This window comes from Staurois parvus, unplaced genomic scaffold (assembly GCF_062004578.1).
Source record: "Staurois parvus isolate SC_StPar_1 unplaced genomic scaffold, SC_StPar_1.0 ptg000559l, whole genome shotgun sequence".
Taxonomy (NCBI): Eukaryota; Metazoa; Chordata; class Amphibia; order Anura; family Ranidae; genus Staurois; species Staurois parvus.
The window spans coordinates 349,836-369,211 of NW_028318355.1; the positions used below are offsets into that span (position 1 = coordinate 349,836).

The window sequence follows — 19,376 nt, forward strand, 5'->3', positions numbered from 1 at the left end:
AGACTCCCCCCACTACTCTCAGAGTGGCTGCTGAAACCTCTCCACTCATCATACATGCAAAGCTCCTCCTACTCCTCCCACAGAGGTGCGGCAGATCCCACCTACAAGGCGGTCATGCCGACTCCACCCACTCCCTCTCGCAGAGCTCGCACGTAAGCTCCTCCTACTTCTGCCTTCACGGCGTCACGTGACGGCTCGGCGGACTACACGTCCCGTGGTGCCTTGCGCAGCACTGGGCTGAGCTCCTCCAGAGGGAGGTCAGAGTGAGGGGAGCTTGGCTGGGTGGTGAGCGCTGTGCCCCGGCCCGGCCTGGGGGAGAGGGAAGGACATGAGCGTGCGGCCTGAGAGTGGAGAGGAGCGCACTCTGACACCCCCGGGGACACCATGACCTCCAAGGGTGAGTGAGGGGGCCCTGTGGGGGGTGGGGGGCTCTGTCTGTGACTGGTATGAGAGGGTGGGGGAGGTCCTGGGGGCTGGTGCTGATGCTGAGTGGTCCTGGGGAACTTCTATAGAGGAGGGACACTCTGTGGGTTGTGGGGGTCTGTAGTTTGGTCAGAGGAGGGGGGTGGGGAGGGCTCTGTAGTTTGGTTGGGAGATGGGGTCCTACCTACAACTGTTTCTCCTCTGACACTGGGGGCTCTTTGACAGTCTGCTTTGTTATGATGTCTCTGTGGACTATCCAAGCTAGGGGGAAACTTTTCCAGGTTGCACTCACTTCCTGGGGACACTTTTTGTGGTTGCACAAGTGTAGAAGGGTCTCCAGGGTCAGGGGGTGACCAGAGGCTCTGTCTGGGGGTGTCCTGGTGGTCTTGGGAGATCTGGAGGAATGTTCTGGGAGGAACTAAGTTTTGGGGGATCACATTGTAAGTTACACGATTAAGTTTGGGGGTGTCGGTGGTTCGATCTGAGATTTGGGATCTGGTGTTCTGTCCCGGGTACTGAGGAGGATTGTTTATCGGGAACTCTTTGTGGTGTGCACATTGGGAGGGGGTCTGTAGTTTGATCGGAGGCTCGGTAGAAGCAGTAGAGGGCGTTTACTGGAGCCTGGCACTTGTCCCAGGGGACTTTTTATATGGGTGCACACTGTCCTAGGAGGACTCTTTTTAGATTGCTCTCTATTCTACGGGAACTATTTGTAGGTTGCGTTCTATTCTAGAGGTTGCATTCTGTTCTGGGACGACTTTCTGTAGTTTGAACTTTGTTCTAGCAGGTCTGTCTGGAGGTTGCACTCTATTCTAGGAGGGCTTGTCGTAGGTTGCACTCTATTCTAGGAGGACTTGTCGTAGGTCGCACTCTATTCTAGGAGGGCTTGTCGTAGGTTGCACTCTATTCTAGGAGGGCTTGTCGTAGGTTGCACTCTATTCTAGGAGGACTTGTCATAGGTTGCACTCTATTCTAGGAGGACGTGTCGTAGGTTGCACTCTATTCTAGGAGGACTTGTCGTAGGTCGCACTCTATTCTAGGAGGGCTTGTCGTAGGTTGCACTCGATCCTAGGAGGGCTTGTCGTAGGTTGCACTCTATTCTAGGAGGACTTGTTGTAGGTTGCACTCTATTCTAGGAGGACTTGTCGTAGGTTGCACTCTATTCTAGGAGGACTTGTCGTAGGTTGCACTCTATTCTAGGAGGACTTGTCGTAGGTTGCACTCTATTCTAGGAGGACTTGTCGTAGGTCGCACTCTATTCTAGGACGTGTCATAGGTCGCACTCTATTCTAGGGGGCTTGTCGTAGGTTGCACTCTATTCTAGGACTTGTCGTAGGTCGCACTCTATTCTAGGAGGGCTTGTCGTAGGTCGCACTCTATTCTAGGAGGGCTTGTCGTAGGGTGCACTCTATTCTAGGACGTGTCGTAGGTTGCACTCTATTCTAGGAGGACTTGTCGTAGGTTGCACTCTATTCTAGGAGGGCTTGTCGTAGGTCGCACTCTATTCTAGGACGTGTCGTAGGTTGCACTCTATTCTAGGAGGACTTGTCGTAGGTCGCACTCTATTCTAGGAGGACTCGTAGGTCGCACTCTATTCTAGGAGGGCTTGTCGTAGGTTGCACTCTATTCTAGGAGGACTTGTCGTAGGTTGCACTCTATTCTAGGAGGACTTGTCGTAGGTTGCACTCTATTCTAGGAGGACTTGTCGTAGGTTGCACTCTATTCTAGGAGGACTTGTCGTAGGTTGCACTCTATTCTAGGAGGACTTGTCGTAGGTCGCACTCTATTCTAGGAGGACTTGTCGTAGGTCGCACTCTATTCTAGGAGGACTTGTCGTAGGTCGCACTCTATTCTAGGAGGACTTGTCGTAGGTCGCACTCTATTCTAGGAGGACTTGTCGTAGGTCGCACTCTATTCTAGGAGGACTTGTCGTAGGTCGCACTCTATTCTAGGAGGACTTGTCGTAGGTCGCACTCTATTCTAGGAGGACTTGTCGTAGGTCGCACTCTATTCTAGGAGGACTTGTCGTAGGTCGCACTCTATTCTAGGAGGACTTGTCGTAGGTCGCACTCTATTCTAGGAGGACTTGTCGTAGGTCGCACTCTATTCTAGGAGGACTTGTCGTAGGTCGCACTCTATTCTAGGAGGACTTGTCGTAGGTCGCACTCTATTCTAGGAGGACTTGTCGTAGGTCGCACTCTATTCTAGGAGGACTTGTCGTAGGTCGCACTCTATTCTAGGAGGACTTGTCGTAGGTCGCACTCTATTCTAGGAGGACTTGTCGTAGGTCGCACTCTATTCTAGGAGGACTTGTCGTAGGTCGCACTCTATTCTAGGAGGACTTGTCGTAGGTCGCACTCTATTCTAGGAGGACTTGTCGTAGGTCGCACTCTATTCTAGGAGGACTTGTCGTAGGTCGCACTCTATTCTAGGAGGACTTGTCGTAGGTCGCACTCTATTCCAGGAGGACTTGTCGTAGGTCGCACTCTATTCCAGGAGGACTTGTCGTAGGTCGCACTCTATTCTAGGAGGACTTGTCGTAGGTCGCACTCTATTCTAGGAGGACTTGTCGTAGGTCACAATCTATTATAGGAGGGCTCTTTGTAGGTTGTACTCTATTTAAGGAGAACGCTGTAGATTGCATTCTATTCCAGGAGGACTCTTTGCGGGTTGCACTGTATTCCAGGAGGACTCTTTGCGGGTTGCACTGTATTGCAGGAGGACTCTTTGCGGGTTGCACTGTATTCCAGGAGGACTCTGCGGGTTGCACTGTATTCCAGGAGGACTCTGCGGGTTGCACTGTATTCCAGGAGGACTCTTTGCGGGTTGCACTGTATTCCAGGAGGACTCTTTGCGGGTTGCACTGTATTCCAGGAGGACTCTTTGCGGGTTGCACTGTATTCCAGGAGGACTCTGCGGGTGGCACTGTATTCCAGGAGGACTCTTTGCGGGTTGCACTGTATTCCGGGAGGACTCTGCGGGTTGCACTGTATTGCGGGAGGACTCTGCGGGTTGCACTGTATTCCAGGAGGACTCTTTGCGGGTTGCACTGTATTCCGGGAAGACTCTTTGCGGGTTGCACTGTATTGCGGGAGGACTCTTTGCGGGTTGCACTGTATTGCGGGAGGACTCTTTGCGGGTTGCACTGTATTCCGGGAAGACTCTTTGCGGGTTGCACTGTATTGCGGGAGGACTCTTTGCGGGTTGCACTGTATTGCGGGAGGACTCTTTGCGGGTTGCACTGTATTGCGGGAGGACTCTTTGCGGGTTGCACTGTATTGCGGGAGGACTCTTTTGCGGGTTGCACTGTATTGCGGGAGGACTCTTTGCGGGTTGCACTGTATTGCGGGAGGACTCTTTGCGGGTTGCACTGTATTGCGGGAGGACTCTTTGCGGGTTGCACTGTATTGCGGGAGGACTCTTTGCGGGTTGCACTGTATTGCGGGAGGACTCTTTGCGGGTTGCACTGTATTCCGGGAGGATTCTTTGCGGGTTGCACTGTATTGCGGGAGGACTCTTTGCGGGTTGCACTGTATTGCGGGAGGACTCTTTGCGGGTTGCACTGTATTCCGGGAGGACTCTTTGCGGGTTGCACTGTATTCCGGGAGGACTCTTTGCGGGTTGCACTGTATTCCGGGAGGACTCTTTGCGGGTTGCACTGTATTCCGGGAGGACTCTGCGGGTTGCACTGTATTCCGGGAGGACTCTGCGGGTTGCACTGTATTCCGGGAGGACTCTGCGGGTTGCACTGTATTCCGGGAGGACTCTTTGCGGGTTGCACTGTATTCCGGGAAGACTCTTTGCGGGTTGCACTGTATTCCGGGAGGACTCTTTGCGGGTTGCACTGTATTGCGGGAGGACTCTTTGCGGGTTGCACTGTATTGCGGGAGGACTCTTTGCGGGTTGCACTGTATTGCGGGAGGACTCTTTGCGGGTTGCACTGTATTCCGGGAGGACTCTTTGCGGGTTGCACTGTATTGCGGGAGGACTCTTTGCGGGTTGCACTGTATTGCGGGAGGACTCTTTGCGGGTTGCACTGTATTGCGGGAGGACTCTTTGCGGGTTGCACTGTATTGCGGGAGGACTCTTTGCGGGTTGCACTGTATTGCGGGAGGACTCTTTCCGGGTTGCACTGTATTCCGGGAGGACTCTTTGCGGGTTGCACTGTATTGCGGGAGGACTCTTTGCGGGTTGCACTCTATTCTAGGAGGACTTGTCGTAGGTCGCAATCTATTCTAGGAGGACTTGTCGTAGGTCGCACTCTATTCTAGGAGGACTTGTTGTAGGTCGCACTCTATTCTAGGAGGACTTGTCGTAGGACGTACTCTATTCTAGGAGAACTTGTCGTAGGTCGCACTCTATTCTAGGAGGACTTTCGTAGGTCGCACTCTATTCTAGGAGGACTCTTTGTGGGTTGGCACTCTATTCTAGGAGGACTCTTTGTGGGTTGGCACTCTATTCTAGGAGGACTCTTTGTGGGTTGTCACTCTATTCTAGGAGGACTCTTTGTGGGTTGGCACTCTATTCTCGGAGGACTCTTTGTGGGTTGGCACTCTATTCTAGGAGGACTCTTTGTGGGTTGTCACTCTATTCTAGCAGGACTCTTTGTGGGTTGGCACTCTATTCTAGGAGGACTCTTTTTGGGTTGTCACTCTGTTCTAGGAGGACTCACATTTAGGAAAAAGGGAATGCGCTTCCCAGAACCGCCAAGGGTTGGAATCACCACAGTTCGTAAGGTTGTATGGAACCCTGGGAATCTGCTGCTCCACTCGGAGGCGGGACTGACAAAACTGCTATGTTTTCAGGAGCCAGAAAGCCTCCTAGAGCCGTGGAGCGCCAGGCACCAGTGGCTAGGAGTGAGGTTAGTGCCATGTTGTACTTAGGGTGGTGCTGTTTGTTTTATTGTTGCAGAGATTCCTTCGCATCTCAGAGGAGCTGGCTTCCGAGTGCTTCTTGTTTGCCTCCACAATTCCTGGTGCTGGGACTAAATTTGATTTTGCTCATTGACCCATTGAATACCCAGCTATTGCACCATCCACACTATATACTGTGACTTTCTAGTGCTTAAAAGCCAGCTTCGCACTGCACAAGGTGCACGTTCTGAATGGTCTTGTAGTCTCCTGGGACGTGATGTATACCAGAAGGTTGCGGGCAAGGGGTGGGGAGGGAACCTAGACGTAGGTACTCGCTCCCAGGGAAAAAACAGTTTACTATGAGGAAGAAGAGGAGAGGATGTGTGGAACTTCACATTTTAGGTTAAGTTCCTATTTAGGAGAGGGTTGTAGTCGGCCTCAAATGACGTTTCTGTAGGTGTTTGCCAACAAGACTACAAGCGTAGTCGTAAGACTGGGTGGACAAATAATATGGAATTTAGGAGCCAGCTCCACAGCTTCAAAAGTTGGCTTAGGGAATTGCTTTGATGTACTCTTTTGTAGACCATTGTACGTTTTGCGGGATATCTTCTGTAGGTTGGCCAATCTCTATATACGACAGTACAGCTTTTCTAGCTGGAAGGATCTTTACAGTTTTATATGATGCAGGGAATGTGTTCTGTCTACTTCTGGCATCGGGGAGGATTCTTCCTGGTGAAGTGGCCTTCAGAAGGATTGTTATTTGTACGTTGCATTCGGTTGGGGTGGCTGGAGCTGTCATCAGGTTGATGAAGGGATTCTGCAAACAGGTGGGAGGTGATGAGCAAATATTGCTGAATTTTAGGAGGTAAGTGAGAATTGTCTGGAGGGTGCAAGTTTTCAAGTGGTTATCCATTGTGAATTTAACCCAGGTCTGCCTATTGTTGAGGGTCTCATTGTAATATGTAATAAGTTGGATGGATCCTTTGTGTGTTGGGTGGTGCTGGTGCATTGTTATTTGAAGGAATGCTAATGAAGTCTTCTGTGATTCCTGGCCAGAGGGTCATTCAAGCTGCTAAAGAAGAGGTTTGGCTTGGGTTTAGTCCTGGCCTTTGCCTCTAGTGTGGCTTGTAGTCCAGATACTGAAAAGCTCACTCACAGATATGTAGAAGATAATGTGTCTATTTAATGGATGGTGTCATTGCTAGACTATGTATTGGCACCACACAGCCCTCCAGCTGCAAGGTGGGCATGTCTTTTGTACAATTCAGGAACCATTCAGTCTGACTGATGTTTTTTGGAATAAAGGAAAATGGCAAAAGTAGAAATTGTGCAAAAATTAGAAGCCAGCTGTATTTTGTGTAAGTTGCTGGTTCATGAGATCTGTCGGTCCTTGTTTAAATGCCATTCTCTGGATACCCTAGTCCAAACTTTCTAAACAAAGGGCCAGTCTACTGTCCTTCAGACTTTGAGTGAGCCGGTCTGTGGCCAGCATGAGTAGAACATTCCAATTGAGTAAACCGTGACCCATTGTTGGTATCGGGGTAAGGATTGGTGCCCCATTGTTGGTATCAGGGTAAGAAATGGTGCCCCATTGCTGGTGTCGGTGGGAGGAATGGTGCCCCATTGCTGGTGTCAGTGGGAGGAATGGTGCCCCATTGCTGGTGTCGGTGGGAGGAATGGTGCCCCATTGCTGGTGTCGGTGTGAGAAATGGTGCCCCGTAGCTGGTGTCGGTGGGAGGAATGGTGCCCCGTAGCTGGTGTCGGTGGGAGGAATGGTGCCCCGTAGCTGGTGTCGGTGGGAGGAATGGTGCCCCGTAGCTGGTGTCGGTGGGAGGAATGGTGCCCCGTAGCTGGTGTCGGTGGGAGGAATGGTGCCCCGTGGCTGGTGTCGGTGGGAGGAATGGTGCCCCGTGGCTGGTGTCGGTGGGAGGAATGGTGCCCCGTGGCTGGTGTCGGTGGGAGGAATGGTGTCTGGTCAGTGGGAGGAATGGTGCCCCCTGGCTGGTCTCGGTGGGAGGAATGGTGCCCGTGGCTGCTGTCGGTGGGAGGAATGGTGCCCCCTGGCTGGTCTCTGTGGAGGAATGGTGCCCCCTGGCTGGTCTCGGTGGGAGGAATGGTGCCCCCTGGCTGGTCTCGGTGGGAGGAATGGTGCCCCATAGCTGACGTCCTTGGGGAAAAGTGTAAAGGGCCACAGTTTTTAGACCACTGCCCTAGTCTAATGGAAGAGTAAGATGTATTAGGAGTACAGTGTTCTTTAGGATATCTCCACTTTAATGTGATGGATGTCTCTGCCCTATGACCAGTTTGGACTCTGGTATTCATACCCCTTGAAATTTTCCACATTTTCTTTCCACATTTCTGTGTATCACCTGAGGCCAGTCACTTCAATTGGTATATGTACAGTGTCCTGAAAAAGTCTTCATACCCCTTGAAATTTTCCTCATTTTGTCATGTTACAACCAAAAACATAAATGTATTTTAAAATCTAGAGGAACCAATTGCCTTCACACAGGTGGTCTCTATTTACTGATTAGGTGACTTCTGAAGGCAGTTGGTTCCACTAGAATTGAGGAGTATCAGAGTTAAGGGGGCTGGATACAAATGCATGCCACACTTTTCATATATTTATTTGTAAAACATTTAGAAAACCATTTTATTTATCATTTTCCTTCCACTTCACAATTATGTGCCACTTTGTGTTGGTCCATCACATAGGATCCCAATAAAATACATTTACGTTTTTGGTTGTAACATGACAAAATGTGGAAAATTTCCAAGCTTTTTCAAGGCACTGTACATATACCCAGTGAAGTGACTGGCCTCAGGTGAAACACAGAGATGACTGGCTTCAGGTGATACACAGAAATGAAACAAATGCTCCTACATAAGTTGTACCTGTTTATCTGTAGTATTCCTAGTCCAAGGATCAGGCCCTCCTATCCCTCTTGTATTGAACTGTATTGTTGCTGTATTGTCTCCTGTTATATTGTAAAGCGCTGAGCAAACTGTTGGCGCTATATAAATCCTGTATAATAATAATATATAAATCCTGTATAATAATAATATATAAATCCTGTATAATAATAATTCTCCTCATCCATTCAAAGTATAGCATTTATAAAGCTTGTCAGAGTTTTCAGAAAAAGGGAATGGGGAGCTGAAATTACACACTGCAGAGCTAAGTGAGGAGAGCTCTGATAGCTGATTGGAGGGAATAGACATGCCCCCCTCCACACAAGTCACCGGAACAGAGCTAAGGTTGTCAATCTGCTGGAGATCCCTCCCCTGTCACCTTTTTTCTCTTGGTGTCAGGAAAACTTGTCATAAGTGATGCATGCTGATAGCAGAGGAAGGAGGCAGCAGACAGAAATGACACTTAGTGCCCTGGATTGAGACAAGTACACATTATAGAGGGATATGCTTTGTTCATCTTTCATATCTGAGGTTTACAACCACTTTAAATCTGCATGTTCCTGACTGTTCAGACGTGGGGCTCCATTAACAGTGATTGTATGTTTCATGCAACTATAATGGGATTATTTGGTTACTTTTTGTTTGTATGATTTCTAGCAAAGTTTTCTTTAAGCTATCGCTGATCTTCTGGCAGCTTGCACTGCATTGTGGTAGAAATGTTTTCTTAACGGATATACTTGTATTTCACGTGTATCCCTTTGCAGCAGGCGGGGAATTAAGTCATCCATTGGGCAAGATTGGTGGCTTCAGGAATGTGAATGAATACGGTGATTCAGCGGGTGTGTGATGGCAGGGAGGCCAGATATTTTGTAAATCATGGAAATTTCGGTTCATATTAGGGCGGCATCTGTTAATGTATATCTGGTGTGATCAGAACGGTCTGTTTTCACTTTTTAGTAACGGTTGAAAAAGAAAACTGAGTTTGCTTGTGTAGCAGAGGCAACCGCTGGGTGGATGGAAATGATGGAAAGCGAAGGTGTTAGATTTATTACGATTATTACTTCTCTTTAGATATTCTGTTATATCACATACATACAGTATACATGTATAATAATTTAATACAAATTATATTCGATACAATATTTTACATATTTTGATATATAATTTAATTTATATTTTTTTAATATATATATATTTATATTTTTATATATATATATATTTATATTTTTATATATATATATATTTATATTTTTATATATATATATATTTATATTTTTATATATATTTATATTTTTATATATATATATATTTATATTTTTATATATATATATATATTTATATTTTTATATATATATATATATTTATATTTTTATATATATATATATATTTATATTTTTATATATATATATATATTTATATTTTTATATATATATATATTTATATTTTTATATATATATATATATTTATATTTTTATTTTTATATATATTTATATTTTTATATATATATATATATTTATATTTTTATTTATATTTTTATATATATATATATTTATATTTTTATATATATATATATTTTTATATATATATATATTTTTATATATATATATATTTATATTTTTATATATATTTATATTTTTATATATATATATATTTATATTTTTATATATATATATATATTTTTATATTTTTATATATTTATATTTTTATATATTTATATTTTTATATATTTATATTTTTATATATTTATATTTTTATATATATATTTATATTTTTATATATATATTTATATTTTTATATATATATTTATATTTTTATATATATATATATATATTTATATTTTTATATATATATATTTATATTTTTATATATATAATTTATTTATATTTAGTTAGTAATAATAGTAATGAATATATAATAATTTATGTTCACTCTGTCCATTTTCTCAGAAGGGGTGGCACAGTCTCTGACAAAAAAATCAGTCCAGCTCTACGGAGCATTTCACCCTCTGTAGGAACAGATCCGTTTTAAAGCCTAGGTTTAGTAACAAAAAAAGAAAAAAAATCAGCATAAGGGACTTATATTTCATGCACCATGTCCCCTGTGCTGGTGCCAGCTGTCATAGTGGAAATATTGAGCCTGCCCTGCCCCCCCCCCCATACTCTGCAGCCGTAATCTTCAAGTGCTGCCAGCGCTGGCCCTGTGACGTGAAAGTGGTTGTAAACCATTGACTGGCCTCAGGTGATACAAAGAGATGAAACCATTCCATCGACATACGTTGTACCTGTTTGTCTGGAGCCCTCTTATCTTTTTGTCTGTTCAAGGTGTTGAATTTATAAGCTTGTCTGAGCTTTCAGAAAAAAAGAGGGTGGAGAGCTGAAATCTCACTCTGCAGAGCTCAATGAGAAGAGCTCTGAAAGCTGATTGGAGGGAAGAGACCCGCCCCCTCCAAACAGTACACCGGAACAAAGCTGAGGCTGTCAATCTGCTGGAGTTCCCTCCCTGTCACCAATTTTCTCTTGGTGTCAGGGAAAACTTGTCAGAAGTGACTCGTGCTGATAGCAGAGGAATGACGCAGCAGACCAAAATGACACTTAGTGCTCTGGATTGAGACGAGTACACACTATCGAGGGATGCGCTTTGTTCATGTTTAATGTCTGAGGTTTACAACCTGCCCTTTTTGCCCCTCTCTTCTATTCTTAGAAGCTTCCACAAATAAAATATAGAATAAAAAAATTATATATATATATATATATATATATATATATATATTATCTCCTAGATTGTAAGTTCGAAAGAGCAGGGCCCTCGAACCCCTCGTGTATCACATTGTATTGGTATTGTTCTGTCACATGTTCTGTCCCCCTTTGTAATGTACAGCGCTGAGCGAACTATTGGCGCTTTATAAATACTGTAATAATAATTATTATATAAAATCTATAATTTTATCTTCCACAAATAAAAATCGATCTATGAATGGAGGGTGAGCGGATAAATGAAAGGCCTGTCTCCTCCATTCATAGATTGCTTTTCACTGATGGAGCCTATAGTACTTATAAACGGAGGAGGGGGGCGAAAAGGGTGTGCTTATGAAACCAGGGAAGACCAATTATAAGCAGATTAACTGTAAGTGGCTGGGGGGGGGCGTTTAGGAGAAATATGGGGGCAGCCAAAAAAACAAAAACTGTTTACCCAGAATTCCTTTTTGTTCTTGGAGTGTCTGAATTTATAGTACAGGCTTATAGATGTAATATGAATCTACAGTGTTTGTGTTCAGCTTGCCATTTGGGATTTGAGTGCCAGTTAGATAATGAAAGCAAGCAGCTGATTGGCTGATCTTTTTAGGCCAGTTGAGCGTCCATCAGACCGCATACCGGTGATCTGGGTAACTGCTGTACGTTTTAATGCAAAGCCTGATTTACAGCGACAAACGTTTATGCGCCGCAAAGCCCCAGGAACAGAACGCAGCAATACTTCACACAAATGGCTTTTTAAATGTTCGGATATCCGATAAAGAACGATCGCTAGACCTAAATTGAGAAAGGGAGAGTTGGGGTAAGTAAATGTGACAACGTGGTAATTAATGGCAGGGTGTGGCGGCTCGAAAGATTTCCTGGATAAATAGAAGCTGGAGGAGATCGTTCGTTCACCTCTAACACACCGTTTTCATTTGGAAAGGGAGAGGCAAAGGGTTTCGATTCAGATGCCACTTCGGTTCCTCATTCCACCGATCACAGAGAGAGAATTTATTTGAACCGGTGAAAGTTTCCGACTTCATAGATGGAGAAACTGTGAAAAAAACGAGACGGTGCTTACAGTGTATAACAGGTTATGTATTGCTGTACAAAACATGTTAATAGGACTACAATAGGCGTCATTGACAATTTCTACCTCCCTCTGAAAAGCGATCCTTGTTGGATCTCTTTGTAGAAGGCGGCAGAGAGGTGGCTTCTAAGCCCTCACGCGCACGGGATGTTTTGAGAACGCCGGTAACGTGTGTAAAGTCATGTGAAAAACGGGAGATTTTCATTTTTTTTTTTTTTTTAGCATTTTTTTTTAGCGTTTTTGCATTAGCTTTTAGCGGCACTTTGCCGTGATGAGCGGTGTTTTTCCACGTTTGCAGTTTTTTAGCGTTTTTTATTTTTTACAAAAAAAAATTGATTTTTTATTGCTCCAAAAACGCTGGTTTGTGTTTTTGTGCCACATTTTTCAGCGTTTTTACAGCTAAAAAACTCCTCTAGAAGCTCACTAGTCCTGTGTTTTTTTGTTTTTTTTTTTTTGTTTTTTATTCAGCCAAAAACCGTTGATTACAGTCTGTGTGCATGGACACATAGGAGAACATGCTGGGCGGTTTACTACATAGTTAGTCTGGCTGAAAAACGACAAAAGTCCATCCAGTTCAACCAAAAAAAAAAAAAAGTTCTAATCCTATACCCACAGTTGATCCAGAAGAAGGCAAAAGAAAACCAGCAAAGAATGATCCAATTTGCTCCTGCAGGGAAAACATTCCTTGCTGATCCCCCGAGAGGCAATCAGATATTTCCTGGATCAACTTTACCTATAAATGTTATATTCTGTGTATCCGAGAAAGAATCCAGAGAATAGTTACATAGTTAGTCTGGCTGAAAAAAGACAAAAGTCCATCCAGTTCAACCATAACAACAAAAAAAAAAAAAATTATAATCCTACACCCACAGTTGATCCAGAGGAAGGCAAAAACCCAGCAAAGCACGATCCAATTTGCTCCTGCGGGGAAAAAAATTCTCCTTCTAGCTATAGAAAAAAATGTCAAAGGCCAAAAACAGCTGCTGTAAAAACGTCCCGTGTGCATGAGGACTTGGTGTGAAGGCAGGACGCCATTCTGCTGCCTATTGAATGCGATATTTTTTTTTTTCAGCGATTATTGCCTACAAACATTGCAACACAACAAGCAGCCAAATGTTTTGGTCCCATTGACATCAGTGCACAAGTTTGACAGGCGGTGTCTATGTGGTCCCTTGCCTGTTACATTTAGTTGGTTTGTTGGGAGGGCAGTAAAATTGTGGCTTAAAGTGTCAGGACTTATCAGAAAAAAAAACCCATTCCCCCTGCAAGGCAATGTAATAATGTGCTGTTATGCCAAATATCACCCAAACTGTCCTCTCCGCTCCTCCCGCAAGCTCCTGCTCTCTAGCTCCCTTTTCTCCTTCTCCCATGCTTGTCTCCAAGACTTCTCCAGAGCCTTTTCCATCCTCTGGAACTCTCTACTCCAATCTGTCCGCCTATCAACTACTCTGCCCACTTTTAGGCGATCTCTGAAAACCTGTCTCTTCAGGGAAACTTATCCTGCCTTCAGCTAATAACAGAATCTTCCTATCAGTTCTCCCCCCACAGTTATTACCTTTTGTACCACCAGCCCCTCCCTCTTAGATTGTAAGCTCCAAGGATCAGGGCCCTCCTATCCCTCCTTGTACTGTTGCTGTATTGTCGTAAACCAATTAATTTACACGTATTGGGATTTTTTTTTTTTTAGCAAAGACATGTCAGCGAATACATTTGGCCTAAATTTATGACAAAATTAGATTTTTAAAATCTCTTTTTCTGGACACGTTTAATAGCAAAAAAATTTTTTCTCAAAATTGTTGGTTATTTTATAGTGCAAAGAATACAAAACGCAGAAGGCGATCAAATACCACCAAAAGAAAGCTCCATTCGTGGGGAAAATAGTTTGAAAATTTAATTTGGGTGCAGCGTTGCATGACCGCGCAATTGTCATTTAAAGTAATACAGTGCTGTAATGCAAAAAAGTGGCCTTGTCAGGAAGGGGGGGGGGGGGAGGGGGGAATCCCCTGGAGGGCGAGTGGTTAAAAGCTTACCTGCAGGTACAAGATAAACAACAGGACTTTACTACCACTTTAACTGCTTGTTTTTCCACCCCCTGCCTGCTCGTGTGAAAGATTATTGCAGCTTCGTAAAGCCTTGTTTACACGGACGACAATAAAAATAGGTTGATGGGCGACACGTTCACCACCTCCCGACCGCCCATCCGGCAACATGTTCACGGGCCATTTTAGTTCTTGTGGTGCAAAATTTTGTATCACTAGTTGTGTTCAGCAGTACTGCCACCAAACACACCGTATTGTAGGGTATAGGGCCGCTCTGGAGCCGCAAGCAATGCATGCATTTGTGGCAGCCTTTGAGCGGTCTGTCAAGTGCCTGAAAAGCGATCCACTTCGGAATTCATTCATAGTGTGTGTGTGTGTGTGTGTATGTATGTATGTGTGTGCGTGTGTGCGTGTGTGTGTATGTGTGTGGTTTTGAGAGAGAGAGAGAGAGAGAGAGAGAGAGTGTGTATATATATATAGAGAGAGAGAGAGAATATGTATGTGTTTTTTATATATATTATATATCTCTATCTATATATATATATATCTATCTCTCTATATCTATATCTATATCTATCTATATCCAGCTATCTATCTATCTCTATCTATCTCTATCTCTCTCTATCTATCTCTCTCTATCTATCTCTCTCTATCTATCTATCTCTCTATCTATCTCTCTATCTATCTCTCTCTATCTATCTCTCTCTATCTATCTCTCTCTATCTATCTCTCTCTATCTATCTCTCTCTATCTATCTCTCTCTATCTATCTCTCTCTATCTATCTCTCTCTATCTATCTCTCTCTATCTATCTCTCTCTATCTATCTCTCTCTATCTATCTCTCTCTATCTATCTCTCTCTATCTATCTCTCTCTATCTATCTCTCTCTATCTATCTCTCTCTATCTATCTCTCTCTATCTATCTCTCTCTATCTATCTCTCTCTATCTATCTCTCTCTATCTATCTCTCTCTATCTATCTCTATCTATCTATCTCTCTCTATCTATCTCTATCTATCTCTATCTATCTCTATCTATCTCTATCTATCTCTATCTATCTCTATCTATCTCTATCTATCTCTATCTATCTCTATCTATCTCTATCTATCTCTATCTATCTCTATCTATCTCTATCTATCTCTATCTATCTCTATCTATCTCTATCTATCTATCTATCTCTATCTATCTCTCTATCTATCTCTATCTATCTATCTATCTATCTATCTATCTCTATCTATCTCTATCTATCTCTATCTATCTATCTCTATCTATCTATCTCTATCTATCTATCTATCTCTATCTATCTATCTATCTCTATCTATCTATCTCTATCTATCTATCTATCTCTATCTATCTATCTCTATCTATCTATCTATCTCTATCTATCTATCTCTATCTATCTATCTCTATCTATCTATCTATCTCTATCTATCTATCTCTATCTATCTATCTATCTCTATCTATCTATCTCTATCTATCTATCTATTATCTATCTATTATCTATCTATATCTATCTATATCTATCTATCTATATACATACATACATACATATATACACACACACACGTATGTATATGTGTGTGTGTTTTATTTATAGATAGAGATAGATATAGATTATATATAAATAAAAAACACACGCATATACATACGTGTGTGTGTGTGTATATATTATTATTATTATACAGGATTTATGGCGCCAACAGTTTGCTCAGCGCTTTACAATATAACAGGAGACAATACAGTTCAATACAAGAGATGTGAATGTACAATATATACATGTAACGCGCTACGGAAATTGACGGCGCTATATAAGTACCTGTAATAAATAAATAACTAATGGCACGCCGCCCGCACTGGAAATTGCAACCGCGTTTTCAGAAGTGCCGGGACTTCTTCCCTGCGTTTCCCGGGGCACGGGAGTCCATTCAAATGAATGGGCTCTTGTGCCCGCGCAAAACAAGGCCCGCACGGCTGCATATATGTGAACTGGGGGGGTAAAGGAGAGACAATTAGCGTTTTCTGGGTGAGGATAGACCAACTTCCCATAGTACACCAGGCTGTAGGACGGCAGAAGTGGGAACATGGTGTAGGGTTGTTATTAGTCAGTAGGTGTTCTTTAAATAAAAAAAAAAATGGAATAATAAAATGGTGGAGAAGAAATGTGATAGAAAAGCTGGAAGAGGTGATCTTGTCACATTCCACTCCTGCTCCTTCCATGGGTGCGTCCTCTGACCTCCCTGCCCTGCAATTTTATTTTCTGCCTCTGAATCTCAGCGGTTTCCCTGCACCAAAGTTCAGCTCCTGCCACACCTCTTCCTTTGCCGACAGCCGACTTGGACTCAGGATTGTGTAATGCTCTTCTTATCTAAACTGAAGACAGTCACTGATGGGCGCCCATTCAGGGCAAAGTCACAAGTTTAATGCAGAGCGGAGATAGTGAAGTATTCTCGGCTTCTGCTCGCTCTCCTGCTGTCCAGTTTGTCTCTTGGGGCCCCCTGCAGAATTATACTGTACATTTCTACATACAACATTGGGCTAAAACCAACAAAGGGTTACAATATATCGAAACCCAAAGAACAAAAAAAAAAAAATAAATTAAAAAAAAAAAATGTAGTCTTTAGATTTTGCTGCATTAGTTTTTATTCCTGTCCTAAGGTGACACTGTTCACTCCCTATACCACATGTGTCTGACACACAGCCCACCAGCCAGATTTGGCCCACCAGGCCATTTCATGTGACCCTGCAGCTACAGTAATCCCCTCGTATCCACATCCACCTTGTCCCAGCAGTCTGCAGCAAAGAGGAGGACAGAACTCCTACAGATCCTGCACTTTTCTGTGCAGCCACAGAAACGTTCACCTCTGTCCACCTTCTGTCTCAGCAGTCGTCAGCAGAAAGGAGGACAGAACTCCTCCTACAGATCCTGCACTTCTCTGTGCAGCCACAGAAAGGCTCACCTCTGTCCACCTTCTGTCTCCGGAATCGGCAGCAAAGAGAAAGTCAGAACTACTGCTACATATCCTGCACTTCTCTCTGCAGCCACAGAAAAGCTCATCTCTGTGCACCTTCTGTCTCAGCAGTCGGCAGCAGAAAGGAGGACAGAACTCCTATAGATCCTGCACTTCTCTGTACAGCCATAGAGAGGCTCACCTCTGTCCACCTTCTGTCTCAGTCATCAGCAGAAAGGCGGACAGAACTCCTCCTACAGATCCTGCACTTCTCTGTACAGCCATAGAAAAGCTCACCTCTGTCCACCTTCTGTCTCAGCAGTCGTCAGCAGAAAGGAGGACAGAACTCCTCCTACAGATCCTGCACTTCTCTGTACAGCCATAGAAAAGCTCACCTCTGTCCACCTTCTGTCTCCGGAATCGGCAGCAAAGAGGAAGTCAGAACTACTCCTACAGATCCTGCAGCTACAGTAATCCCCTCGTATCCACATCCACTTTGTCCCAGCAGCAAAGAGGAGGACAGAACTCCTACAGATCCTGCGCTTCTCTGTACAGCCATAGAAAGGCTCACCTCTGTCCACCTTCTGTCTCAGCAGTCTTCAGCAGAAAGGAGGACAGAACTCCTACAGATCCTGCACTTCTCTCTGCAGCCACAGAAAGGCTGACCTCTGTCCACCTTCTGTCTCAGCAGTCGTCAGCAGAAAGGAGGACAGAACTCCTCCTACAGATCCTGCACTTCTCTGTACAGCCATAGAAAAGCTCACCTCTGTCCACCTTCTGTCTCAGCAGTCGTCAGCAGAAAGGAGGACATAACTACTCCTACAGATCCTGCACTTCTCTATGCAGAGATGGAGAGGCTCACCTCTGCCCACCTTCTGTCTCGGCAGTCGATAGCAAAGAGGAAGACAGAACTCCTCCTACAGATCCTGCACTTCTCTGTACAGCCACGGAGAGGCTTATCTCTGCCCACCTTCTGTCTCAGCAGTCGGCAGCAAAGAGGAATCAGAACTCCTCCTACAGATCCTGCACTTCTTTATGCAGAGGCACACCTCTGCCTACCTTCTGTCTCAGCAGTCGTCAGCAGAAAGGAGGACAGAACTCCTCCTACAGATCCTGTCCCTCTCTGTGCAGCCGCAGCACCTCCTTGTCTCTGCCTCCCCTGGTCTCAGTATTCAGCTGACTCCAGCCCTTCTTTGATCCCCCTCCAGAATCTTCACTTTCTGTTTCCCTGCTCCTTGCCAGCAGCAGCACAGGGTAAGGGAGGGTGGCGGACTCTTAAATTGAGGGGGTGGGGGGTGTTGACATCTGATGAAAGGGGGGTGAGGTGCTCTGGACATCTAATCTTACAGATACAACCGGCCCTGTGAGGGCAACCAGAAAACTGATGTGGCCTGTGATGAAATTTGGTGTGACACCCCTGTCCTATAGTGTGTCTATAGAGGAGCAGCGTTGTCACCCTAAGACAGTGTTTTATAGGACTAAGTTAGCGTTTTAAATCCTGAAAAGCCCAATCCAACAAATTGTAAACCGGTGCATTCCGACTGTTTGCATTGTAGCCGCTTTCACTTGAATGGGTTGCTTTTGCAGCAGTGCAGCGCAGCAGTATGTTTTTACTGCAGCTTGTGTACAGCCCTGAGCAGCTGCATATTCTCCTTTAGGTGGGCTTCTCATCCTGTTTTGTCGCCCGTGTTAAGGGTTTAGAATCTATTAGAATTTTGCTGTTCCTTGTGTCCCCATCAGGGGACTTTGTTTTTATTTCCTTTCCATCTGACAGGAAGTGAAGGGAAGTCCTAATAGGGACAGGCAGACCGCATTTATATTTCTGCTGAAGAATTTCAGTGGGGAAAAAAAATGCTTTGTTTAATATCTGACAAGTTCTAACCCTTCCCAACACAAAATGCTTTAAAGCCCATATCCAGGCAAAGCTCCTCCCCCTCCCTCAGCCCCCCCCCCCCCCCATTCAAAATACCATCTTAATTTACTTTTTCCCTATTACAGAGGCAGCAGTATGGACATGCAAAGAAGCCCCCCCCCCCCACCCTGCTTTGAAGAAGGTAGATAATTTGAATCCCTACATGTCATGTGATCACATTTAGGCGAGTAAAGGGGGCTTTTTGGTTTGGATTCTTTTTAGTGGTGGGTGGCAGATGCCTGGAGTTCAGCTTTAAAGTGTTGCTAAACCCCGGACCCTGCGTTCACTATATCCGCTCTCCCCGGACCCTGCGTTCACTATATCCGCTCTCCCCGGACCCTGCGTTCACTATATCCGCTCTCCCCGGACCCTGCGTTCACTATATCCGCTCTCCCCGGACCCTGCGTTCACTATATCCGCTCTCCCCGGACCCTGCGTTCACTATATCCGCTCTCCCCGGACCCTGC

The 19,376-nt window shown here is 44.5% G+C and overlaps 1 protein-coding gene across 1 annotated transcript in view; it reads left to right on the forward strand.

Moving 5' to 3' along the window:
* Positions 1-237: 237 nt before the first annotated feature.
* LOC149450916 (OTU domain-containing protein 7B-like) overlaps positions 238-19,376 on the forward strand; it is a 138,741-nt gene continuing 119,602 nt past the window's right edge. The window contains exon 1 of the mRNA XM_089691266.1: positions 238-397. Within this exon, the coding sequence (XP_089547392.1) occupies positions 385-397 (13 nt within the window). The 5' untranslated portion in view covers positions 238-384. The remainder of the gene's footprint in view (positions 398-19,376) is intronic.